The sequence below is a fragment of the Aquila chrysaetos genome, chromosome 2, assembly GCF_900496995.4.
Source record: "Aquila chrysaetos chrysaetos chromosome 2, bAquChr1.4, whole genome shotgun sequence".
Lineage (NCBI taxonomy): Eukaryota > Metazoa > Chordata > Aves > Accipitriformes > Accipitridae > Aquila > Aquila chrysaetos.
In genome coordinates, this window is record NC_044005.1 from 3,858,284 (window position 1) to 3,876,770 (window position 18,487).

At 59.3% G+C, this 18,487-nt stretch overlaps 1 protein-coding gene and 1 long non-coding RNA gene across 2 annotated transcripts; both read left to right on the top strand.

Annotated features, from left to right (window-relative positions):
- The first annotated feature begins 1,496 nt into the window (after window positions 1-1,496).
- PTGER2 (prostaglandin E receptor 2) lies at window positions 1,497-6,230 on the top strand. The gene is made up of 2 exons (XM_030042577.2): window positions 1,497-2,375; window positions 4,517-6,230. Exons 1-2 carry the CDS (start codon window positions 1,524-1,526, stop codon window positions 4,760-4,762), a joined length of 1,098 nt encoding a protein of 365 aa, XP_029898437.1. The 5' UTR covers window positions 1,497-1,523; the 3' UTR covers window positions 4,763-6,230.
- An 8,829-nt stretch (window positions 6,231-15,059) lies between these two features.
- LOC115353329 lies at window positions 15,060-17,559 on the top strand. The gene is made up of 3 exons (XR_003927555.1): window positions 15,060-15,170; window positions 17,185-17,191; window positions 17,547-17,559. It is a non-coding gene; the product is annotated as an uncharacterized LOC115353329 (long non-coding RNA).
- The last annotated feature ends 928 nt before the right edge of the window (window positions 17,560-18,487 follow it).

The window sequence follows — 18,487 nt, forward strand, 5'->3', positions numbered from 1 at the left end:
CCCTCCCGTGTGTCCCCCACTCGTGACCAGACACCGGCCGCAGGCTGCACCCCCATGAGGACCTCTTACGACATATAGGGAAGGGGGGCAATGGGGACATGGTGTGGGGCTGGCCGTGGGGCAAGGTGTTCTCCGTGGGCTCCGGGTGCCCCTGGGGCCATGGGGGACCCGCACAGCCGGGATCAGCTGCGGCTCCCCGGTAAATCCGCCCCACACCAGGCCGGTGGAGATGGCACCGGGGCTCGTCACGCCTTGGGGTCCCTCTGCCCACCTGGGGTTCCCGGAGCAGCACCAGCACCACGGTTCCATGTGAACTCGGTGCTCCCAGACCGGCACCGGGTATCGCCGCGAATCGGGGAGTCCCGGATCGGCACTGGGTCTTGCTGTGCCTCTCGGGGATCCCAGATGGGCGTTGGGGTCGCCGTGCCTCGGGGCTCCCGGAGCAGCACCGGGACTCTCAGACCGGACCAGGACTGGCTGTGCTGTGTGTGCGGGGCTTCCAGACTGGCACTGGGGCTAGTCATACCACTGGGCTCCCAGATCAGCATCGGGACTAGCCCAGTGTTCCCAGAGCAGCAGTGGGACTCCTGGGTCAGTACTGGGGACCGGTCATGTGCGGGGGTCCCGGCTCGGTACCGGGGGCTGGCCATATGTGGGGGTCCCGGACCGGCACCGGGGCTGGCCATGCCACTGGGCTCCCAGATCAGCACTGGGACTAGCCCAGTGTTCCCTGAGCAGCAGCGGGAATCCCGGCTCAGTACTGGGGACTGGCCGTGTGTGTGTCTCCTGGCTCGGTACCGGGGCTGCCATACCGCTGGGCTCCCAGATCAGCACCGGGACTAGCCCAGTGTTCCCAGAGCAGCAGTGGGACTCCTGGGTTGGTACTGGGGACCGGCCACGTGTTGGGGTCCCGGCTCGGTACTGGGGGCTGGCTGTGTGTGGGGGTCCTGGACCAGCACCGGGGCTGGCCATGGCACTGGGCTCCCAGATCAGCACCGGGACTAGCCCAGTGTTCCCAGAGCAGCAGTGGGACTCCTGGGTCAGTACTGGGGACCGGTCATGTGCGGGGGTCCCGGCTCGGTACCGGGGACTGGCCATATGTGGGGGTCCTGGACCAGCACCGGGGCTGGCCATGCCACTGGGCTCCCAGATCAGCACCGGGACTAGCCCAGCGATCCCGGCTCAGCACCGGGACTCCCAAACCTCCCCGGAGAGCCGCCCGGGGGGGGGGGGGGGGGGGGGCTGCCCTTGCCCCCGGTGTGGGGGGTCCCGAAATCCTCCCCCGGGACTCCCAGCCCGGTACCGGGGTTCGAGGGGCTGCTAGCGCTGCGGCGGGGCTCCCCGGCTGCGGGAGAACCGAGATGGGGGGGGACGGGGACGGACACACACACGGGACCCGCCAGCCGGGACGGGGCGGGCTCGGGGGCGGCGGGCGGGGCCGGGGGGGGGGGGGGGGGGAACACGACGAGGCAGCGCGGAGGGCGGTGCCGGTGGCGGCGGCGCAGTGTCTCGGCGGCGGCGGGATGAACGGGACGGGCCGGGGGTCGTGCGAACGCGGCGGAGCTCTGCCGGCGGGGGCCCGGCCCCTGGTCAGCGCCCTGATGTTCTCCGCCGGGCTCCTGGGCAATCTCCTGGCGCTGGGGTTGTTGTTGCGCTGCCGGCGAGGTTCCCGCGGCCGCCCGCCTTCCCTTTTCCACGTCCTGGTGCTGGCCCTGGTGGTCACCGATCTGCTGGGCACCTGCTCCGTCAGCCCCTTCGTCCTGGCTTCCTACCACCGCAACCGCACCCTGACCGCCCTCGCCCAAGGAGGACGCATCTGCCTCTACTTCGGCTTCGCCATGAGCTTCTTCGGCCTCGCCACCATGCTCATCCTCTTCGCCATGGCGCTGGAGCGATGCCTGGCCCTGGGGCGGCCTTACTTCTACGAGCGCTTTCTCAGCCCCCGCGCAGGCTTGGTCGCCCTGCCCGCCGTCTACACCTTCTCCGCGGCCTTCTGCTCCTTGCCGCTGGTGGGCTTCGGGCGGTACGTGCAGTATTGCCCCGGCACCTGGTGCTTCATCCAGATGCACCTGGACTACCTCCGGCACAACGGCGGCGGGGAGGCGTCCGGGTCGGACGTCACCTTCTCGCTTCTCTACGCCACCCTGCTCCTCTTCCTCATCCTCTCCGTGCTGCTCTGCAACCTCAGCGTCATCGCCAACCTGGCCCGCATGCACCGCCGCGGGCAGAAGACCCGCCGGCTGGCCACGCTCGAGCAGCCCCGGGCGGCCGGCAGCTGCGGCCGGCGCATGTTGTCCATGGCCGAGGAGATCGACCATCTCCTCCTCCTCTCCATCATGACCATCACCTTCGTCATCTGCTCCCTGCCGTTCACGGTAAGTGCGGCCGCCTCTCCCCTGGGCTGGGGTCCCTCTCCCCGGCACCCCCCTTTCTCTCCCTCCCTTTATAGGGCTCCCCCTCGCTCCGCGGCCCAAATCTTACGGGCCGAGGTCAAAGCTTAGCTCCTCCTGAAGCTTGGGAGACCCCAGCTCTGCCACAAACTCATCCTTTGGGGAACTGGGGGGACCACTCCCCGTATCCCCAGTGCCGGGAGGAGGATGGGGTGGCAGGAGCAGAGGTGCCCTCCCATCCCACAGACGCTCCGAGGCCGGGCAGCGTGGCTCAGGCAGGGTCTGGGGTAGGGGTCCCCCGGTCCCTACGGCATCGCTGCGGTTCCCGGTGCTCACGGCGGAGGTGTGAGGGGTGCCAGAGCAATAAATTAGATATCCAAAGGTGGGGATGAAGGAGATGCTGCTGGGCTCGAGGCAGTGGGTATCTGCACTGGGTGGGCAGAGTTATCCCAGATTTCTGTGGCAAGAGGGAAGGATGGAGCCGGAGACGTGGGCAGGCAGGAGGTCTCCGCTCCTCCGCAACACCACCACCGGGGCGCGGGCACAGAGATGGGTGATTGCTGCGAACGGAGATCCGGCACGTGGGTCGCAGCACGCCTCGTCCCAAGGGTTGTGCCCGCATCCCGTGCCCTGTCCGTGCGCGAGGCTTCCCGCAGAAATACGGGGTCGAAACACCGCAGCCAAGTGAGGAAGGGGAGAGAACGAGTCCTCTGACTCTGCCCGGGGCTCTCCCCGCCAAAGGTCCGCTTTTCATCCATCCAAGCCGTGTCCCAGCAGCAGCATCGCGGACTCCGGAGCACCTCGAGCCACCCGTGTCCCCTGCCACTCGTGTGTGCGAGCCCGCCGCCGCAGGAGGTCATTTTGTTCCCATTAGAAGCGAGCCCCACCAAGGTTGGGAGCGAAGCCAGCGCTAATTTTGTGCTTGTGGAGTTAAATAGACGCTACCTTCCCTTCGTGCTCCCTTTCTTTTCCCAAGGGAAAAGAAAATAACCACAGGCTGTAGCCAAGCCGGGCTGCCTGGGTTTTAAGACAGAGAAAAGACAAAGCAGTAACGTCCGGACGCTCGCGAGCTTCCCGGGAGCTAGACTCAACATCCTGAGAGACGCTTCAGCTCCCGTCAATGGGCCCACACGTGATGGGCAGCTCTCCCCGTGTCCCGAAAAAGCCCCAGTTTGGATGCCGTGGTCATTGCGAAGCAAGACCCCTTGGCGGGGACATGTGGGCAGGGCCCTGCGGGTCTGCTGGGGGCAGATGGGGTGGGAAAGCGGCACTGATGGGGATCCCGTGGGCCCTGTGGTAGCAGATATAGTCTTATCCAGAAGCACAGCCAGCTTTTCTTTTCCCATCGCCTGGCTCCCATGTGGGGTTGTGTTCAGGCTGCGTTTTGGCAGCGTCTCAAACCGAGCTGCCAGTGTCTCCTTGGTGTGACACTTTCTCTTCTGGCTGGGGCTGCCCACAGCAGCCACCCTCCGAGGAGCAGCCCGGGCACATGGACCCAGAAAGCATCAAGCCACAGCACCACAAAATCCTTCCCCAAAAAACTCTGAGCCCGGGGCGACCCTGGGCTGTCGGCAGCCCCGGGTACCGGCTGCACCGCGGCCACCTCGTGCCCCAGGATGTAGCATCCCTGGGTGGTACCCAACGGATCCCGGCCAGAGGAGGGATGCTCACATCTCCCACACCCTCAGCTCCCATCCCTGGCCGAGCATCCCCTCTCCCCCGAAGCGAGGGGGTGGCGATTCAACCCGTGTATGAGTAAGGAGTGCTGAGTCACCCTTCCAGGAAGCCCCGTAAGCTGCTATGAGTCGGCACGTTGCAGGAAGGACCGGAGGGGTCCAACACCCCGCATCCTCTCCATCTTGAACGTTTATTTGTCCTATGTGGTTTTCAAGGTGAGACGCACCGCTTCCTTGAGCAGCCTCCGCCTTAACTGCATTAGGGCTAAACGAAGCCTCGCTGCGTGTTGAGAGCAGAGCACGGGCCTGGCTTTCATTAGCAAGAAGTTAATTTAAACCGGCGGAGGCGGCAAGTGTGCTGTGACAGCCCAAATCTCCCCAAGAAGCTGCCCGGGGGCCAGATCCTGGAAGCCCAGACGCAGCATTATTTCTCCCCATCATGTTTTACAGATCCGCGCCTACGTGAACAAGTTCAGCGACGCGGAGGACAACCACAGCTGGGACCTCCTAGCCCTGAGATTCCTCTCCATTAATTCCATCGTCGACCCTTGGGTCTTCGCCATCCTCAGGCCGCCGGTCCTGCGGTTCATGCGCTCGGTGCTGTGCTGCCAGGTGACCCCCGCGAGCCAGGACAGACTGACTCCGTCCCCCGCAAAGACAAAACTGGCAGCACGGCTGGACCCCGGTGGGCAGTAGATCCATCGGCCATTCCAGGAGACATCTGCCAGGCGAAGCACAGCCCTGACAGATGTTAACGAAGCTCTGCCTTACGGCCCATAAAGAGACGTATCTGCTGCAGGGTGGGCCAGGTACGGGTGGCCCGGCCGGGTGTCACCACGTGTCTGGGAAGCCCTTGGAAAGCCAGTGCGGTCTCTCACAGGGCAAAAAAATACGGTGGGACAAGATCGGAAGGGCTGATGAGTACCTGGATATCGCTGTCGCCCTTAGACGGGGCTGCTCCCGCCCGGCGAAGGGTGCAGGCTGCGTTCAGCGGGACAGTCGGGGGGGGTGAAGCATGGGGGGCTTTGCTATAACACTACTGCTGGGGGGGGGGTGTCGGGGAGCAGAGCTTCCTGCTGGTGTGCTTGCCAGCAAGGTCCCCACGGTCGTTTCGGGCTGAAGGCAGTGTGCGGGCAGGGGTACGGGTCCTGGAGATGGGGCTGGGTGGCCACCGTTGCTGCAAGCACCCGTCTCTGCCCCCAGGTCCCTAGGGATCGGGTAGGAGAAGAAGGGAGCAGTGTATCCCCGAATATTCCCCTTTATTCGGTAGGCTGGTTGCCTAAGGAAATGCACTTTATCAGGTCTGTGTGCATGTGTCTGTCTGTCCCCCGCTCCAGGGATTTTAGGCTCCGGTGGGTGCCGGCCCACCACGTCTGAGGGGCACTGGGCAGAAAAAAAAGCCAAATTGTGGCACTTCCCTAGTGCTGTGACGGCAGCAGAGCTGCGTGGCCCCTCCTGAGCACCCATTTTTGCAATTTTCTTTGCCCTGTAGTTTGCGCGGGAGCTGACAAGGGGAATAAAGAGTCCGACCAGGGAACGAGAGGTTTCGGTCACAGCCGTGCACTTTACCCACATGCAGGGTGATGCTGCTGATGGGTTTTGGGTTGGCACGGAGGAGGGCTCATCCTCCCGGGCTGCCTGGCAAAGTGGTCTCAACTGCCCTCCCACCGGCTTGGGACAAACCTGCTCAGGGACATCACGTCTCTAGAGGTTTAATTTAAAAAAAACCCCAACACCCAAAACCCAACGAAACCAAAAAACCCAAGTGCAGAAACATCCAGGTCACCAATCCTGCCCCGTCGGGCAGCATCCTTCAGCGACGCTATTTTGTTTCGTGGGATGCCTGTTGCTTTTTGGGGCTCCAGGTTGGTCCCCACCGGGGTGAGGAGCATCCGACCCCGTGGGCGAGCTGGGTTTGTCCCGAGGCCATCGCCGCCGTTCGGAGTTGCTGGGGGGGGTTTCGTGGCTCCCGTTCGTGCAGCGTCCGACACGCACAGTGTCGTGGTGCTGTTGCCAGCGGGGCGTCTCGTTGTCCGCTTGAGAGCCGTAGCTCTGCTCAGAAAGCCCAAAGGTGCCGAGATTTGGAGCTTTTCTGCGGTTCGTTAGTCGAGGTGATGTAGAAAAAAAAATGTGTTATTTAAATAATAAATGTCTCGCAAAAGAGCCTGCTGAATCACGCGTGGGTTTGTGCTTAAGATGCACCTCAGGGTGGATCTGGCTCCTGGAGGAAACGTGTCACCTGCCTGGAGCATCGGTGGGGTGAAGCCTCGGGGATGGGGGGAAAGGGCAGGAGGGGAGGCTGGGAGGGGAAACATGTGCCTCCAGTTTCCTAAAAAGTGAAAATAAACTGTGTTTTTTTAGATGTGTGATGATATTTTTGCCTTACCTCTGCAAGCTGGCCCCCGAGCTATAGAAATAGCTTCCACCTCTGAGCTCTTCCCTCAAACTTGTATAACCCGAAGCCAGGGAGAGGCAGGCAAAGCTCCTACCTGTTATCAAAATACCAAAAAAAAAAATAAAAAAAAAAATACCCACCCTAAAAAAAGGCAGAATTTATGTCACTTTTGTCAGGCAGCCAATATCCACAGGAAGTTTACTGGCCTCCAAAATGTGTGTGGGCAGATGTTAGGCATGGGCTGCTATTGCTCAAGCCTTGCCGGCGGGTTTCTGGCAGCACCCTGTGGCTGTGGGGATTTTGGGGGGGGGGGGGGGTGGAATTTCAGGGGAGGGCTGCAAAATGTGTCCTGTACATGGGGCTGCAGCTGGGGTGCTCCCCACACTGTCCGTGCAATTAAGTCTTTAACCCTGTTGCTGAGCCCTGGGTGTCCAGATTTGGCAGACTGGCACCCCCCTCCCCAATTATTTCCCCATCCGTGCATGCAGCAGCAGGAAAGGCACTTTTGGGGTTCAGGGCTTGTGCACCCTGTTGTGTCTTAGCGGGTGCTTGGCTTGAAAAGGAGCCAAAAGCTTTGGGAAGAGCCGTGGGTCCGTGCGCTTTATTTGTCTGGATGGTCGTGACCTGGTTGCTCATGCTGGAATTTCGTGACCAGTTGCCTAACCCTCTTCTAAGCCAGAGGGAAAGGCTGCCTGGCATGCAAAAGATGGGAAAAAAAACCAAAAAAAAGCTATCACGTTGGAAATGGTGGGGGGGGTCACATCCTGCAGAGACCAGCCTGCCGAGGCGTGTGACCGTGGTGGGAAGGGGACCCAGGGCCATCCATGGCAGCGCAGGGGACAACCCGAAGGCGGGATGCTCCCTGCGGCTCTCGCTCCGAGGATCTGCTCCCGCCGGCCGCCAGCTCGGTTGCTGACCACTAATTGCTGGCTGCTTGTTTTTTTGGGAGTTTTATGGCTCGTCATGGGGAAACGCGGGGCTGGGAGACAACCTCCCAGCATCCATCCTGCTGGGATCTGCTTTTTGCAGGGCAATGCTACAGCGGAGTCACTCTCGTGCGAGCTGTCCCCAGTAAAGGTCAGCAATCCTGGCAAGTGGGGTCAGGGAAATGACTTGGCTGAAATTTAATGCAAAAATAAAAAAAGAGAAGTCGGTTGTGAGCCGGGGAGTGGCTTGGTGCATGCAAGGAGAGGAACCCCCCCGAGACCCGAGTCCCTTTGCCGTGACGCATCCTGCAGAGACGGGTCCCTCGCCCAGAGATGCTGCGGGACGCTGCTCTGCTTGGGGACCGCTCTACACGCCGCGTCTCGGGGAGAGAGGGGGTCTCAGCCCCCCCGAGCGGGGTGTGCTGGCTGGGCCCAACCCCTGAGCTGCTGGCCATGGGTTACCGCCGGCCGCTGCTGCTCCCCGAGCCCAGAAAATGAAAAAAAGCGATCAGCCCCTCCTGCTCCTTCTTTCAGTTGAGTAAAGGGCCTTAATTAGAGCTCTGCGAGGACAAGGAGGGCCATGAATCTTTCTGTATCCTGAGCCATGAGCCTGCACAAAACACTGCTTTTATTAGCATCACGCAGGAGCCGTTACAAAAGCCAAATTAATTTGACCTGCTTCAGCTCAATTGACATCTGCTCGGCTTAAATGCAAGGTGCCAAAGTGTCATTTCATTGTCTGTGCCGACCCTTAATGGTTTTTTATTTCCATACCGGAAACCTGCCGGAGCAAGAAAGCGCCAGGCAGGTATTTACGTCTGCATTTCCATCTGGAAATCAAGCTGCCGAAGAGGAGCGAGGGAGAAGCCACCCGCTGGGGACAAGGGACGGCATCAGCTGCCCACCAGACCTCTTAAAAACGGAGAGAGACTTTCCGCAGCTGCCAGAGGGAGCGGGGAATTGGGACCCTCCCCAGCTGGCCGGAGCAGCCTGGGGGTGGCTCTGAGTTGCGCCCCGTGGCAGCGGGGAGGCTGGCGTCTGCCTTTCCTTCTGGGCTGTCTCCCTTAAAAAGGAAAACATGAAGGGTCCAGGCGGCGGGGCATGGTTTGGGTGGGAAATGATGGCGATGCAAGGCAGCGTTTTAGGGAAAATGAGCATTTTTGGAGAGTAGAGAAGAAAGGAGGGGAGCTTCCTCCTCGCTCGCTCTTTTTCTGGCTTGTTTGGAACATCTCCTCTGCATCTGTGTGCTGTCAGCAAGGAGCGAGCCTTCATTTTTCAGCTGTTTTGGCCTCCTGGCTGAGCCCGAGCGCTTCAGCCGTTGCTCTACCCACGGGCCACAAAAGCCCCACGTCCCCCTTCACGGGGGTCAGCAAACGTGGGCAACATTTGGGGACAGCCCACAAAGGTGGGTGATGTGATATGCTGCGTGCGGTGTTGTGTCCGAGCCCGGCATCCCTACGGAGCGCCTCTGGGATGGCTGGTCCGGTCGGTCCTTCGGGAGGCTGGAAGGAAAGCAGAGCCCTGGGAAGAAGGGGAGAGTCGGGTGGGAAGCAGCTGCCCTGCCACGGCGGCTGCGTTTCCAGGCAGAGGATGGGCAGCGAGCCCATCTCCCTGGGCTCCAGGAGGGTGCACAGCACGATAGCTATTAAACCGGATTAAATGAATTAGGCAAGGAAGTGACTTAAGGGAAGATGGCACGGCTGGGCTCCCAAACCGGCTTCGCAGCGGTGCCAGGGCTTACCTCGGCATCGGATGTCGGAGCTGATGGCAATTCCCCACGGTTCGAGTGCAGGGAAAAGAGAAACATTCGTTTTTACCGTAGCTGCCTTCTGCTTTTGCAGCTGGTTTCTGATCTCTGCATCCCCACCTATTAACGTGAAACCTTTCCAGCTCCTCCGGGTCCCTCAGGTCACCCCACATCTCCCATTTTCCTGGATTCACCAGGTCCCTTTTTGGTCATCGGGGACTAACGCCGAGCACTTTCCTCCTACAGCATCCCCAGAGGGGAGAGCTTGCCGTGTAAATCAGGCTGTTATTTTACCTTGCAGCCCAGTAAGCAAGGGTATCGCCCCTTTCCAGGAAGGCTGTTGGGGTATCCCAAACATCATAGGCTTAAAATCAGAGCCTGCCGCCCAACACCAAGACCCAGAATGAGTAATTCGTGGCCTGTCCCCTGTCATTATGAGGGGTTATGAGACCTTGGAAGCAGCAGCGCTGTGGCAGAATTAACCTCTCTGCAGCCACATTTTCAAGCTTTTTTTGCGACGTATGAATATAACGATTTTTTTCATTTTGGCTTTTTAGTTCAGCGTTGCAGGGGGGTGAAGGTCTCGGCTGAGTTTTTCCCCAAACTGGCTGAATTGCCACCATTTCGGCTGCTCGGGGGACTTGCTCGTTCCTGGCATGTTCCTGGGTCTCTGTCCCTCCCCGGTACTCGGTCGCGGCTTCAGGAGCTGATGCATAAGGGAGGAATGCGGGAGGGACACGCAGCCCTCCTGCTGCCAACAGCTCCTGCGGGCTCCTTTCTCCCCGTAGCCGGAGCCCGGTGTGCCGGGAGGGTGAGCCGGAGGATGCCGGGGACGGCACTTGGCCCTGGGATGGCGAAGGCAGCCATACATCCCCGTTGGCCCCCGAGCCATAAAGCACATGCAGGGGAAGGGCAAAAAGAAGCAGAGCCCCCGCTCCGGGTCCTCCCCCTCCGGCTGGGAGAACGTGCTGCTGCTGGAAAACCAACCAAGAGGACAACCGACGCGCTGGGAAAAATCCAGCCGGAGCTTAGAGATGATCTACAACTGATTGAAAACACAAGGAGGGAAAGTTTTACAAACCCAACTGGGATGCGGAGCTAAAAATACAACTGCCGCGGCTCGGCAGCGCTTGTTTGTTTGCCGCGGCGATGTGCACGCATGGCGGGCCTGGCGCTCGCCCCCGGAGAAAGCCCTCTCCCTTAAGAGCATCCAGATGAGGCATGCGATAAGATATATTCTCACTTGCCGCTCTTTATACAGCTGATGCGTACTGAAGGAGGACCCATCGCCTTTCTCCGAGTGGGAGAAGCCGGCGGCGAGGGCTGGACCGCGCTTCCCCGACGCTTACGGGCTTTGCCGTGGGGGCAAAGGGCAGCGCGAGAGGTTTGGAAGGGGCACATCGGGTCCCTCCTCAAAAACCCGAGGTAGGCAACGTGTTTGGGGAGGCTCCTGGAAATTGCAAGGGTTTCCCATGCCGAGCTGCTTTTTTTAACCGGATTTCCCTGAAACGTGGAAACATCCACGCCCATCAAATCCGCAGGGAAATGCCGCCGATCTGCCAGCGCTGGTGCAGTTCCCAAAGCGATCTAAATCTTCAAAACCAAGAGACTAAACAGTGTCAAACTCATGTCAAGCATCTGGCTTTTAAGAAGGCCATAAAAGTTACGAGGCATCGCTGAGCATGATGGATCGCTCGCCACCTGCCTCGCGTGCTAAACGCCGCGACCTCGCTTGCAAATCCCATTTATTAGTTAAAAAATAGGACCCCGCTGGCAGCCTCGTGAACTGAGCTCATGTAAGGAGGACAGCGAAGACTTCTGAGAAAGTCAGACTATAAATCTGTGTAGGGTTTTGGGTCCCAGCGCGGTGGCCGAGAGCAGCCACCGCCTGCTCTGCTTTTGCTGCGGTTCCCACTGAGCCGCTCCAGCTGCAGAATGTGACAGTTTGTGGCTGAAATAAAAAACCTCTTAAAAAAAAAAAAAAGAAAACCACCTGAAAAACCTTGTTTCTCTAAGCAGCCAGTTTGTGAGTGAGGTCCTGTCATGGTCGAAACACCAGCCTTCCAGTCCTACAAGTCTGACACGCTGCATTTCTCTGCCTCAGTTTCCCCTCTGTGCTCTGGGAGCATCTCTTCCCGGCATAGGAGCCGCATCCCTCCCACGGCCATCCCCCCCAGCACCCCACATCGACTGGGGAAACTCCAGAAATTTAAAAAAGGGAATAAAAAGGGGAAATAATAACGGTGAAACCACCTGCGTGCCGCAGCTGGGGATGGCCTCTGCTCCAGGGCACAGGGCTCTGCCAGCCTGAAGCCGCTGGCATCCTCTGGCATCCTCCAGCTCCCAGCTGTGACCAGCTCTGCTCCTGTTAGCGCTGGCAGCTTTTGCAGCGACAAACGGTCCCTGCTCTGGCTCAGCTTTCCCTTCCCACAGCCAGCCCCACGCTGCCAGCACCGTGCCGTGCCGAGGGGAGCCCGGCCGAAGCCGCCGTGCCGGCCCCGGCTGAGCGAGGTTCCCGCAGGGCTGGCAGAGCCGTTCCTCATGCTGAGCATCCGCAGATTTCTCTCTCCCACCGGCTGCTCTAGGGAGCACCCACCAGATTCAAATGTCTCCAGCTGGGCTTTTCGCAGCAGGCTGCTGAATTTTTTTTTTTTTTTTTTTTTTTTTGCATGGCTCTTTGCTTAGCTGGGGTGCCGGGGAGGGGGCAAGGATGCAAAAGGAAGGCTCTGCTCCCCGCTGCCTCCTCTTCCTCTGCCTAGAGGCACCGAAATCGTGCTAGGAGAAACCTCCAGAGCTCATTGAGCCCATAACCCTCCCCAAACCTCCTCCAGCACCCATGTCCTCACTGTCCTCCTTCCTTTGCTGTCACCTCCACTGTCATTTCAACCCTAGAAAGCACCTAGAAGATGCTGAATAAGCAGCATAGCAATGGTTGGTGGAACTGGGATGGATAAAAACCACTAAGGATGCCATTTACTGGGAGTCCAATATCCCCGATACTGCTGCCACGGCGTTCCGGGGACAAGGTTTTATCTCTCTATATGTGGGGGGGCAGGAGGAGATGGTGTTGGCCACAACAGATGTGAAATGTCAAAGCAGACAGCATTTTGAACAGGCTTAAAAAGAGAAATAACTGTATTTACAAGAAGCCATTCCAGGGCTGTTTGGTTTGCCTTTGTTTATCCCCAGACATTTGTGCTACTAGAGTTTTGGCCACGCAGCTAATTGAGAGCGATGGAGTTTGTCATGCTGAGTGGATGTATACATGAGAGGACATTTATTTGTCATGAGCAGCTGCTATTTCCTCCCCTAAAGACCTTTTTCATCCAGTAGGGGCTGGGAAAAGCTCATTTACAGCTGTGAGGACTCTCGGAGGGCCCTGCGGAGGCCGGACTGACCCATAGCATCGTGAGGATGAGTCCTCAGCGCTTATTCTCAGCAAACCGGTGCACGGCCAGCGCCTGGGGAAGGCACGGGCAGCCCGCGCCCTGGCTGAGGGGCTCTGCCGACTGGTCCACGGGGCTGCTGGAGGACGCTGCTCGGGGTCTTGGAGTGATCGCCATCAGACACCGGTTTTGGAAACCTCGTGCATCCTGCGAGAATGCTCCTGTTTCCTCCAGTACCCCCGGTCATCGCTGTCCCCAACATCCCCCGGGGCTGTTCCCAGCAAGGCCATCACCAGCCCTCGTTTCTGCTGCAAGACCACGTCCGTGACGTGGATAAGAAGGAGCACGAAGCCTCTGCAAACCTCCTGCGGCTCTGCAAGCAGGGATGGGGACAGGGGGGCAAGAGAAAAGGGAAAGGGCAAAGGAGACGGGGGACAGGGGAAAGGCTTCCAGGCTCTAGCCTGGTGTGTTTGGCCATCGAAAATTGCCATGCTCAGAAGGTTTCTCTGCGGGTAGTACTTTGCCATCGGTCCCCCCGTTCATTGCCTTTTGCCTTCCCAAGCTTTGGCTGCTAAATCAGCCCAGACACCCGAGCCCTCCCTGCAAGATGCTTTAGGAGCTGGAGGCTTCCCGCAGCCGGGGGGTTTGGGGGCATCCCGGGACAGCAAAACACAGAGCCCCTGACAAGTCTGAGAGGGGTTCAGGGGTCAAAAACAAATACCAGGAAATCCAGGGCAGGACATCCATCCGCTGGTTCAAGCAACCGGTTACCCCCTCGGCGAGGTCTTTCCCTAAGAGCATCCTTCCCGGGGAGGCTTGCTCAGCGTTTTCCTCCTTAGCGGAGCTGCTTGCGCAAGCCGGAGCACCGGGACCAGCTCTTCCTCCCCGGGCACGGCGTTTTCCTGCCGGTGCATCCCACCAGCACCAGCACAGCCGCCCCACGGAGCAGCTGGGCTCAGCTTCAAAGAGCCGCGATGCCAAACGCTTCTCAAATAGCTATGCAAAAGGGTCTTGATTCTCTTAATTATTTATTATTGTGATTAATGTGTTGTAATTATTAGAATAAATCATGAAGATTTGCAAAGTTTATCATCAGTAATCTCTCTTTGGGAGGGAGCTGAAGGGCTCTGATGCGACGCATCCCTTCTGCAGTGTGTTTGGGAGCATTCGAGCAAATATTTGACATCTGACGATTTTTTAAGGGACATCAACTTTTCCTGGGCATTGCAGCAATGCTCTCGGGGTATCTGCTGCCAATGGCCCTGCACCTCCATCCAGCTCACCCGAAGGCCCCTGGAGCACAAACACCATCACAGTGCTGCTTTGCTCTATTTTTTCGCTCTTAGGGGGGGAGCAGCTCATGTTTTTCTCACATTTTTCTGAAGTCATTCTTTGTTTTTAGAAGGACGCACTAAGCCAGGAAGGATTTCTTCTTGCGGGCATGTTTGCTTTGAGACTTGCCTTTGCACAGCAGCGCCCGGTGCGTTTTTAAAATCATATTTAATTGCCCTTTCCCCCTGCCTGGACTCGCCGGTGCCTTTCTGGGAGTGGAAGGGTGCTGGCAGCCTGCGGGGCCATACGGCTGCTGGAGCAGCAGGCCTCATAGGGGACACTTTTGGGGTCCCCATCCTTGCAGAGCAGACCCTGTCCTCCCAGGGGGTCCCTGTCCTTGCAGGGAGCTCCTGTGGAGTCTTTGTCCTTTTAGGGGGTCTCTGTGGGGTCCTTGTCCTGGCAGAGGGGTCCCTGTTCTCCTAGGGGGGTCCTTATCCTTGTAGGGGGTCATTGTGGGGTCCTCATCCTTGCAGAGGTTCTAAGCCCCTTGTAGGGTGCCCTTGTCCTCATAGGGGGTCCCTGTCCTTGCAGGGGGGGCATCCCTGTCCTCGTAGGGGGTCTTGGCGGACCAGCAGCCGGGAAGAGCAGGGCTGTCTCCCACAGGGAGCCACATCCCAGGGCATGGCACGTTGGGGGACAGCCAGGATGGAGGGGGACGAGGGGTTGGCTGAAAACTCCTCGTCAGCCCGCAGCTCTGCGGCGTGTCCCGCTCCGGTTCGTGGGACCCCAAACTGGCCCCAACACAGACCAACGGCCACCGTGGTTTGGAAAAACCCACGTAGCCCGATGCAAAGGGCATTGGAGCAGCACAGGGCAGGCGGAGGTCACCGCGAGAAGGCAACGGCCAGGAGAGCAAAAAGCAATTAGCAAGAGCTGAGATTTGCAGAGAATTAAATGATGAGAGCAGTGCCGTCAGCCCGCTGCCAGCTGGATTTTGCAGGCTGGGAGGAACAAAAAAAAAAAACCCCTTTCTCTATTTGGGCAAGAAAATGGAGGGGACCTATCTGTTAAGTCCAAGAAAAATACATCCTATCCTTGATATCGAACAGCAGATGGAAGGGCTTGAGCGAAGAGCTGGGGCAACTGGGTCCCAATAACCTCATGGTGGTGCAGGGACCGGGGACATTAATGTGCTCATGGCATTGGGACACCACTAGTGAGCCAAGACTGGGGGACTGGGCTGGGTAAAAAAAGACATTTCTCTGTACGAAGACTGGCCCGGCTCCCTGCTGAGGCTGGGTGGCAGGGACCCTGTTCCCAGTAGAGCCAGGACTGTCACTGGGGTTGGCTGGCTGTAGGCAAAGGGTAGGCAAAACCTGTTCTCCTGGGAGACTGCAGGATGCTTCCCGGCACTGCTGGAGCACTCTTTTTCCCTGGAAATCCCTGACGCACCACAGGAGGATGGATGCATAGAGGAGTTTGCCCTCGTTGCGCCATGGTGCATCAAGGAAGACCCATGGCGTGGGGGAGAGGAGAGCAGGGCTGAGTGGTCCTCGCTGCCGACGGCTCAATTTTCAACCATCCTCGGGATCTCGAAGGGATGTTGCTCAAAAAAAAATAATCGGAAAACCAAGGAGGTCCAAAGGAAATGGACAGCAGGAGGGTTGTGATTAAATGCCTTTAACTCATATCCTTAAAAAAATAGATCTACTCTGGGAGCTGTTTGGGGAGAGGAATGTAAGGCTGGCCCTGCTGGCTCACGCTGAAGGTCTCTTTGTAGCTTGTCTCCATCCGCAGACACTAGCTGGGGTTTAGGGAACGAGTCCAAGGACAGGGCAAGTCAGAGCAACCTCGGCTGGCAATGGTCAGCAGTCACCAAGAGCCAGCCCAGCCCCTCTGAATTCACCTACTCCCTTTCTGAAGGGACTACCACCCCACAGCAAGGAGCTTGGGATGTACCCACGGGTGGGAAACCCACCTTTTGGGGACAGGGGATGTGGTGGGGTGTCCTCCCAGAGCCCCCCCCCTCAGCATTGCCGGGTCGCTGGGGCCGTCGGCACGGGGGAAAGGCTGGGAAGAGCAGCCAGCTGGCCTCGCTCCTCCGATACCGCAGGACACGGCTTGTCAGGGGAATAGTTGAAGCTTTGCCGGGGACGGCTGGGCTGTGTTGTGAAGCCCTTCCCGTTCCCTGGGAATTAGGCTGCAGAGATAAAGTAAAATATCTGAGGCCTCGTCCCAGCTGGAGCCGAGTCCTTAAAACGGACCGTGCTGTGCTCCTGGCCGCGATAAAGGAAGAGACAAATCCTTCCCGGTGAAAAAAAAACCCGGCTTTCTCTCTTACTCAGCCCATGCATCATTTTGGCAACCTGCGTGTCATCCTCGGCATCTCGCTGCCTTGCTGCATCTTCCGCGGCCAGGCTGCAGGCGAGCCGGGGAGAGATGCTGGCGCCTGGCCATGCCCCATCACTGAGAGCCCTCTCCGCTGTGGGGTGCCATCGCTGGGTCATCGCGGTCCCAATAAGCCACAGAACTTGCCAAGCCATGAATCAAGAGGGATTTTCTCCGGCCAGTGCAGCGCTGCCCTGGGATGACACAGCTTGAATCATGCTCCCCCCCTCCAATTTCACTCTCCACGGCTTGGCCCGGCTTTGTCCTGACCTGCTTCGCTCCCGGGGAGATCCCCGTTTGCCCAGTCCGAGCACTGGGGACAGTCCCTGCCGGGTGTCCTGGCCCCGCTACAACCGGGCACAGGGAGTGAGGGACCCGTCTGCCTCCGATGCAGAAAGCCCTGTGCCCACCAGTTGCAAACTGGGAGAAAGGACTGAGTGTCCTTCCAGATGGATGGGGAGAGGCAAGGTGAGATGCCAACCTCGTCCTGCCCTACACCACTGCTGTCAGCCTCTGCTGCAGAAACAGCCTTGGTCCCACCCAGGATGGCCGTCCTGCTGTCCTTGGGGCCGGTGAAGGTGCCACCAGGAGGTGACCCAACTCCAGCATGGGTGCTGGGACCTCCAAGCCCCTTGGGACCAGTCTCCGAGCCCCTTGGGACCAGTCTCCAAGCCCTGCTCCAACATCTGACTGCCTGAGGCTGAGCTGGCAGCCACAGACGTCCCCAGCTCCTGACTCAAAGCCTGGTGCAAATCGTGGGCTGAGGATAAAAGAACAGGTTGGGTTTCTGGTGCCTTTTTCTTCATGGATCCTGGGTTTTGCTGATCCTCCGGGCAGAGGGATCAGTGGGAAAATGGAGCGGCACTGCCCGAGCGCCAGGTGGGACCCAGGGACAGACGAATGGCGCAGCCAGCCCCAATGTAGAGTCACAGCTTTTACCAGCATGTAATTAAGGGTTTCAAAAGCATCTTGAGTGCATCCCCGGTGAGGAAGACTCTGGTGAGGAGCTCAGTCTGTCCTCTGCAGAGAAGAAGAAATGAAGCAGGTTCCTGCCTGCACCCGCAACCTGCGGTGCCTCACTGCTGCCTCCTCCCCGACCCGAGGGGAAGACCGAGAAGCTGTAGGAGAGGCAGAGAGACCTGGAGCTTTTTGGGATTTGTCCCTCTGGGGTCCTCAGCTGGCCTCCATGTCCCCCAGGAGCCGGAGCCCCTGAGGCCTCTGCATTAGAGGGTTGCAAGCTCCTATTTTTCATGCTCTTCATTAAGCGCAAGAGGAGGAGGTGGCACCGTGCCGAAGGGGGACAAGAGGTCGGACCCCGGGGTCTGCACGTGGGGACGGCTCAGAGCATGGATGATTAACCCCGGAGAAACCCAGCCCTGCACGAAGGGCTGGCAGCAGGCAGCGGTGCCTGCCCGCAGCCGTCGCTGCCTGCAGCACGAGGAGGAAGGACGAGTGCCACCGAGGTGGGGACCACGGCAGGGGACGGTGGCCAGCGGGTCAAACCGCAGTCGTTCACAGCCCCGTTGTCACCTTAGCTCATTCCCACACCTGGGAGATGGGTTTCGATACCACGTGTCCTTTCGGGAGCTCTGCTCTTCCCGGGGAGCGGGTGAGGGTTTGGGGAGAGACAGGGGGGTTCAGCGGGAGGGAAATGTGGAAGCCTGGGGATGGTTCAGGAAGAGGCAGGATTAGGGCTCTGGGCACATCATCCCGGCAAGGAATCACACCCAGATATCCTGGGTGCCTTTCGCCGCTGCCCTGCTTGGGCAGGGGCATTGACTGAGGTTTTCCGAGCCGGTTGGAGCTCCAAGCTGGGCGTCTGGAGCGGGGATCTGCTCCGTCCCTCTATTGCCTTATGCCCCCCAAAACCACACAGCCCCCGGGGAGCTCAGACCCACCTATGGGCACTGAAGGATGCTTCTCGGCGGAATGCCCCCGAGCAGGCTGTGCCCTGACCCCCGGCCTGGGGGGCCTGGCACCTTGCTGGGGGGGTCCCACCCCAGAGGGGTCTCTGCCAGTGGAGCTGGTGGCAGTGGACCTGTGGCAGTCGCTGTCAGTGCTCCCCATGTGTCGCACCCCAGGGTTGCCTGGCCGGGCTGCTGCTGGGGAGGGTGGGTGGATTGGGTGCTTGGGGACAAGATCTGGGGCCGCTCAGATGCTTGGCAAGGACTGGGCTGAAGCTCGGTCGAAGCCTGTGGTTGTCACACCGGCTTTCCAGTGGAAATACTCCACCGGAGCGACTCTGCCAGGATCCTCGAGAGCCACCCCAGTGCGTTCCTGTCCCCGGTGCGGGGCTGATTCCCAGGG

Coding starts and splice junctions, on each gene's coding strand:
- PTGER2 (XM_030042577.2), top strand. CDS start 1,524: ATGAACGGGACGGGCCGGGGGTCGTGCGAACGCGGCGGAGCTCTGCCG. Junction 2,376..4,516: donor TCTGCTCCCTGCCGTTCACG/GTAAGTGCGGCC, acceptor CATGTTTTACAG/ATCCGCGCCTACGTGAACAA.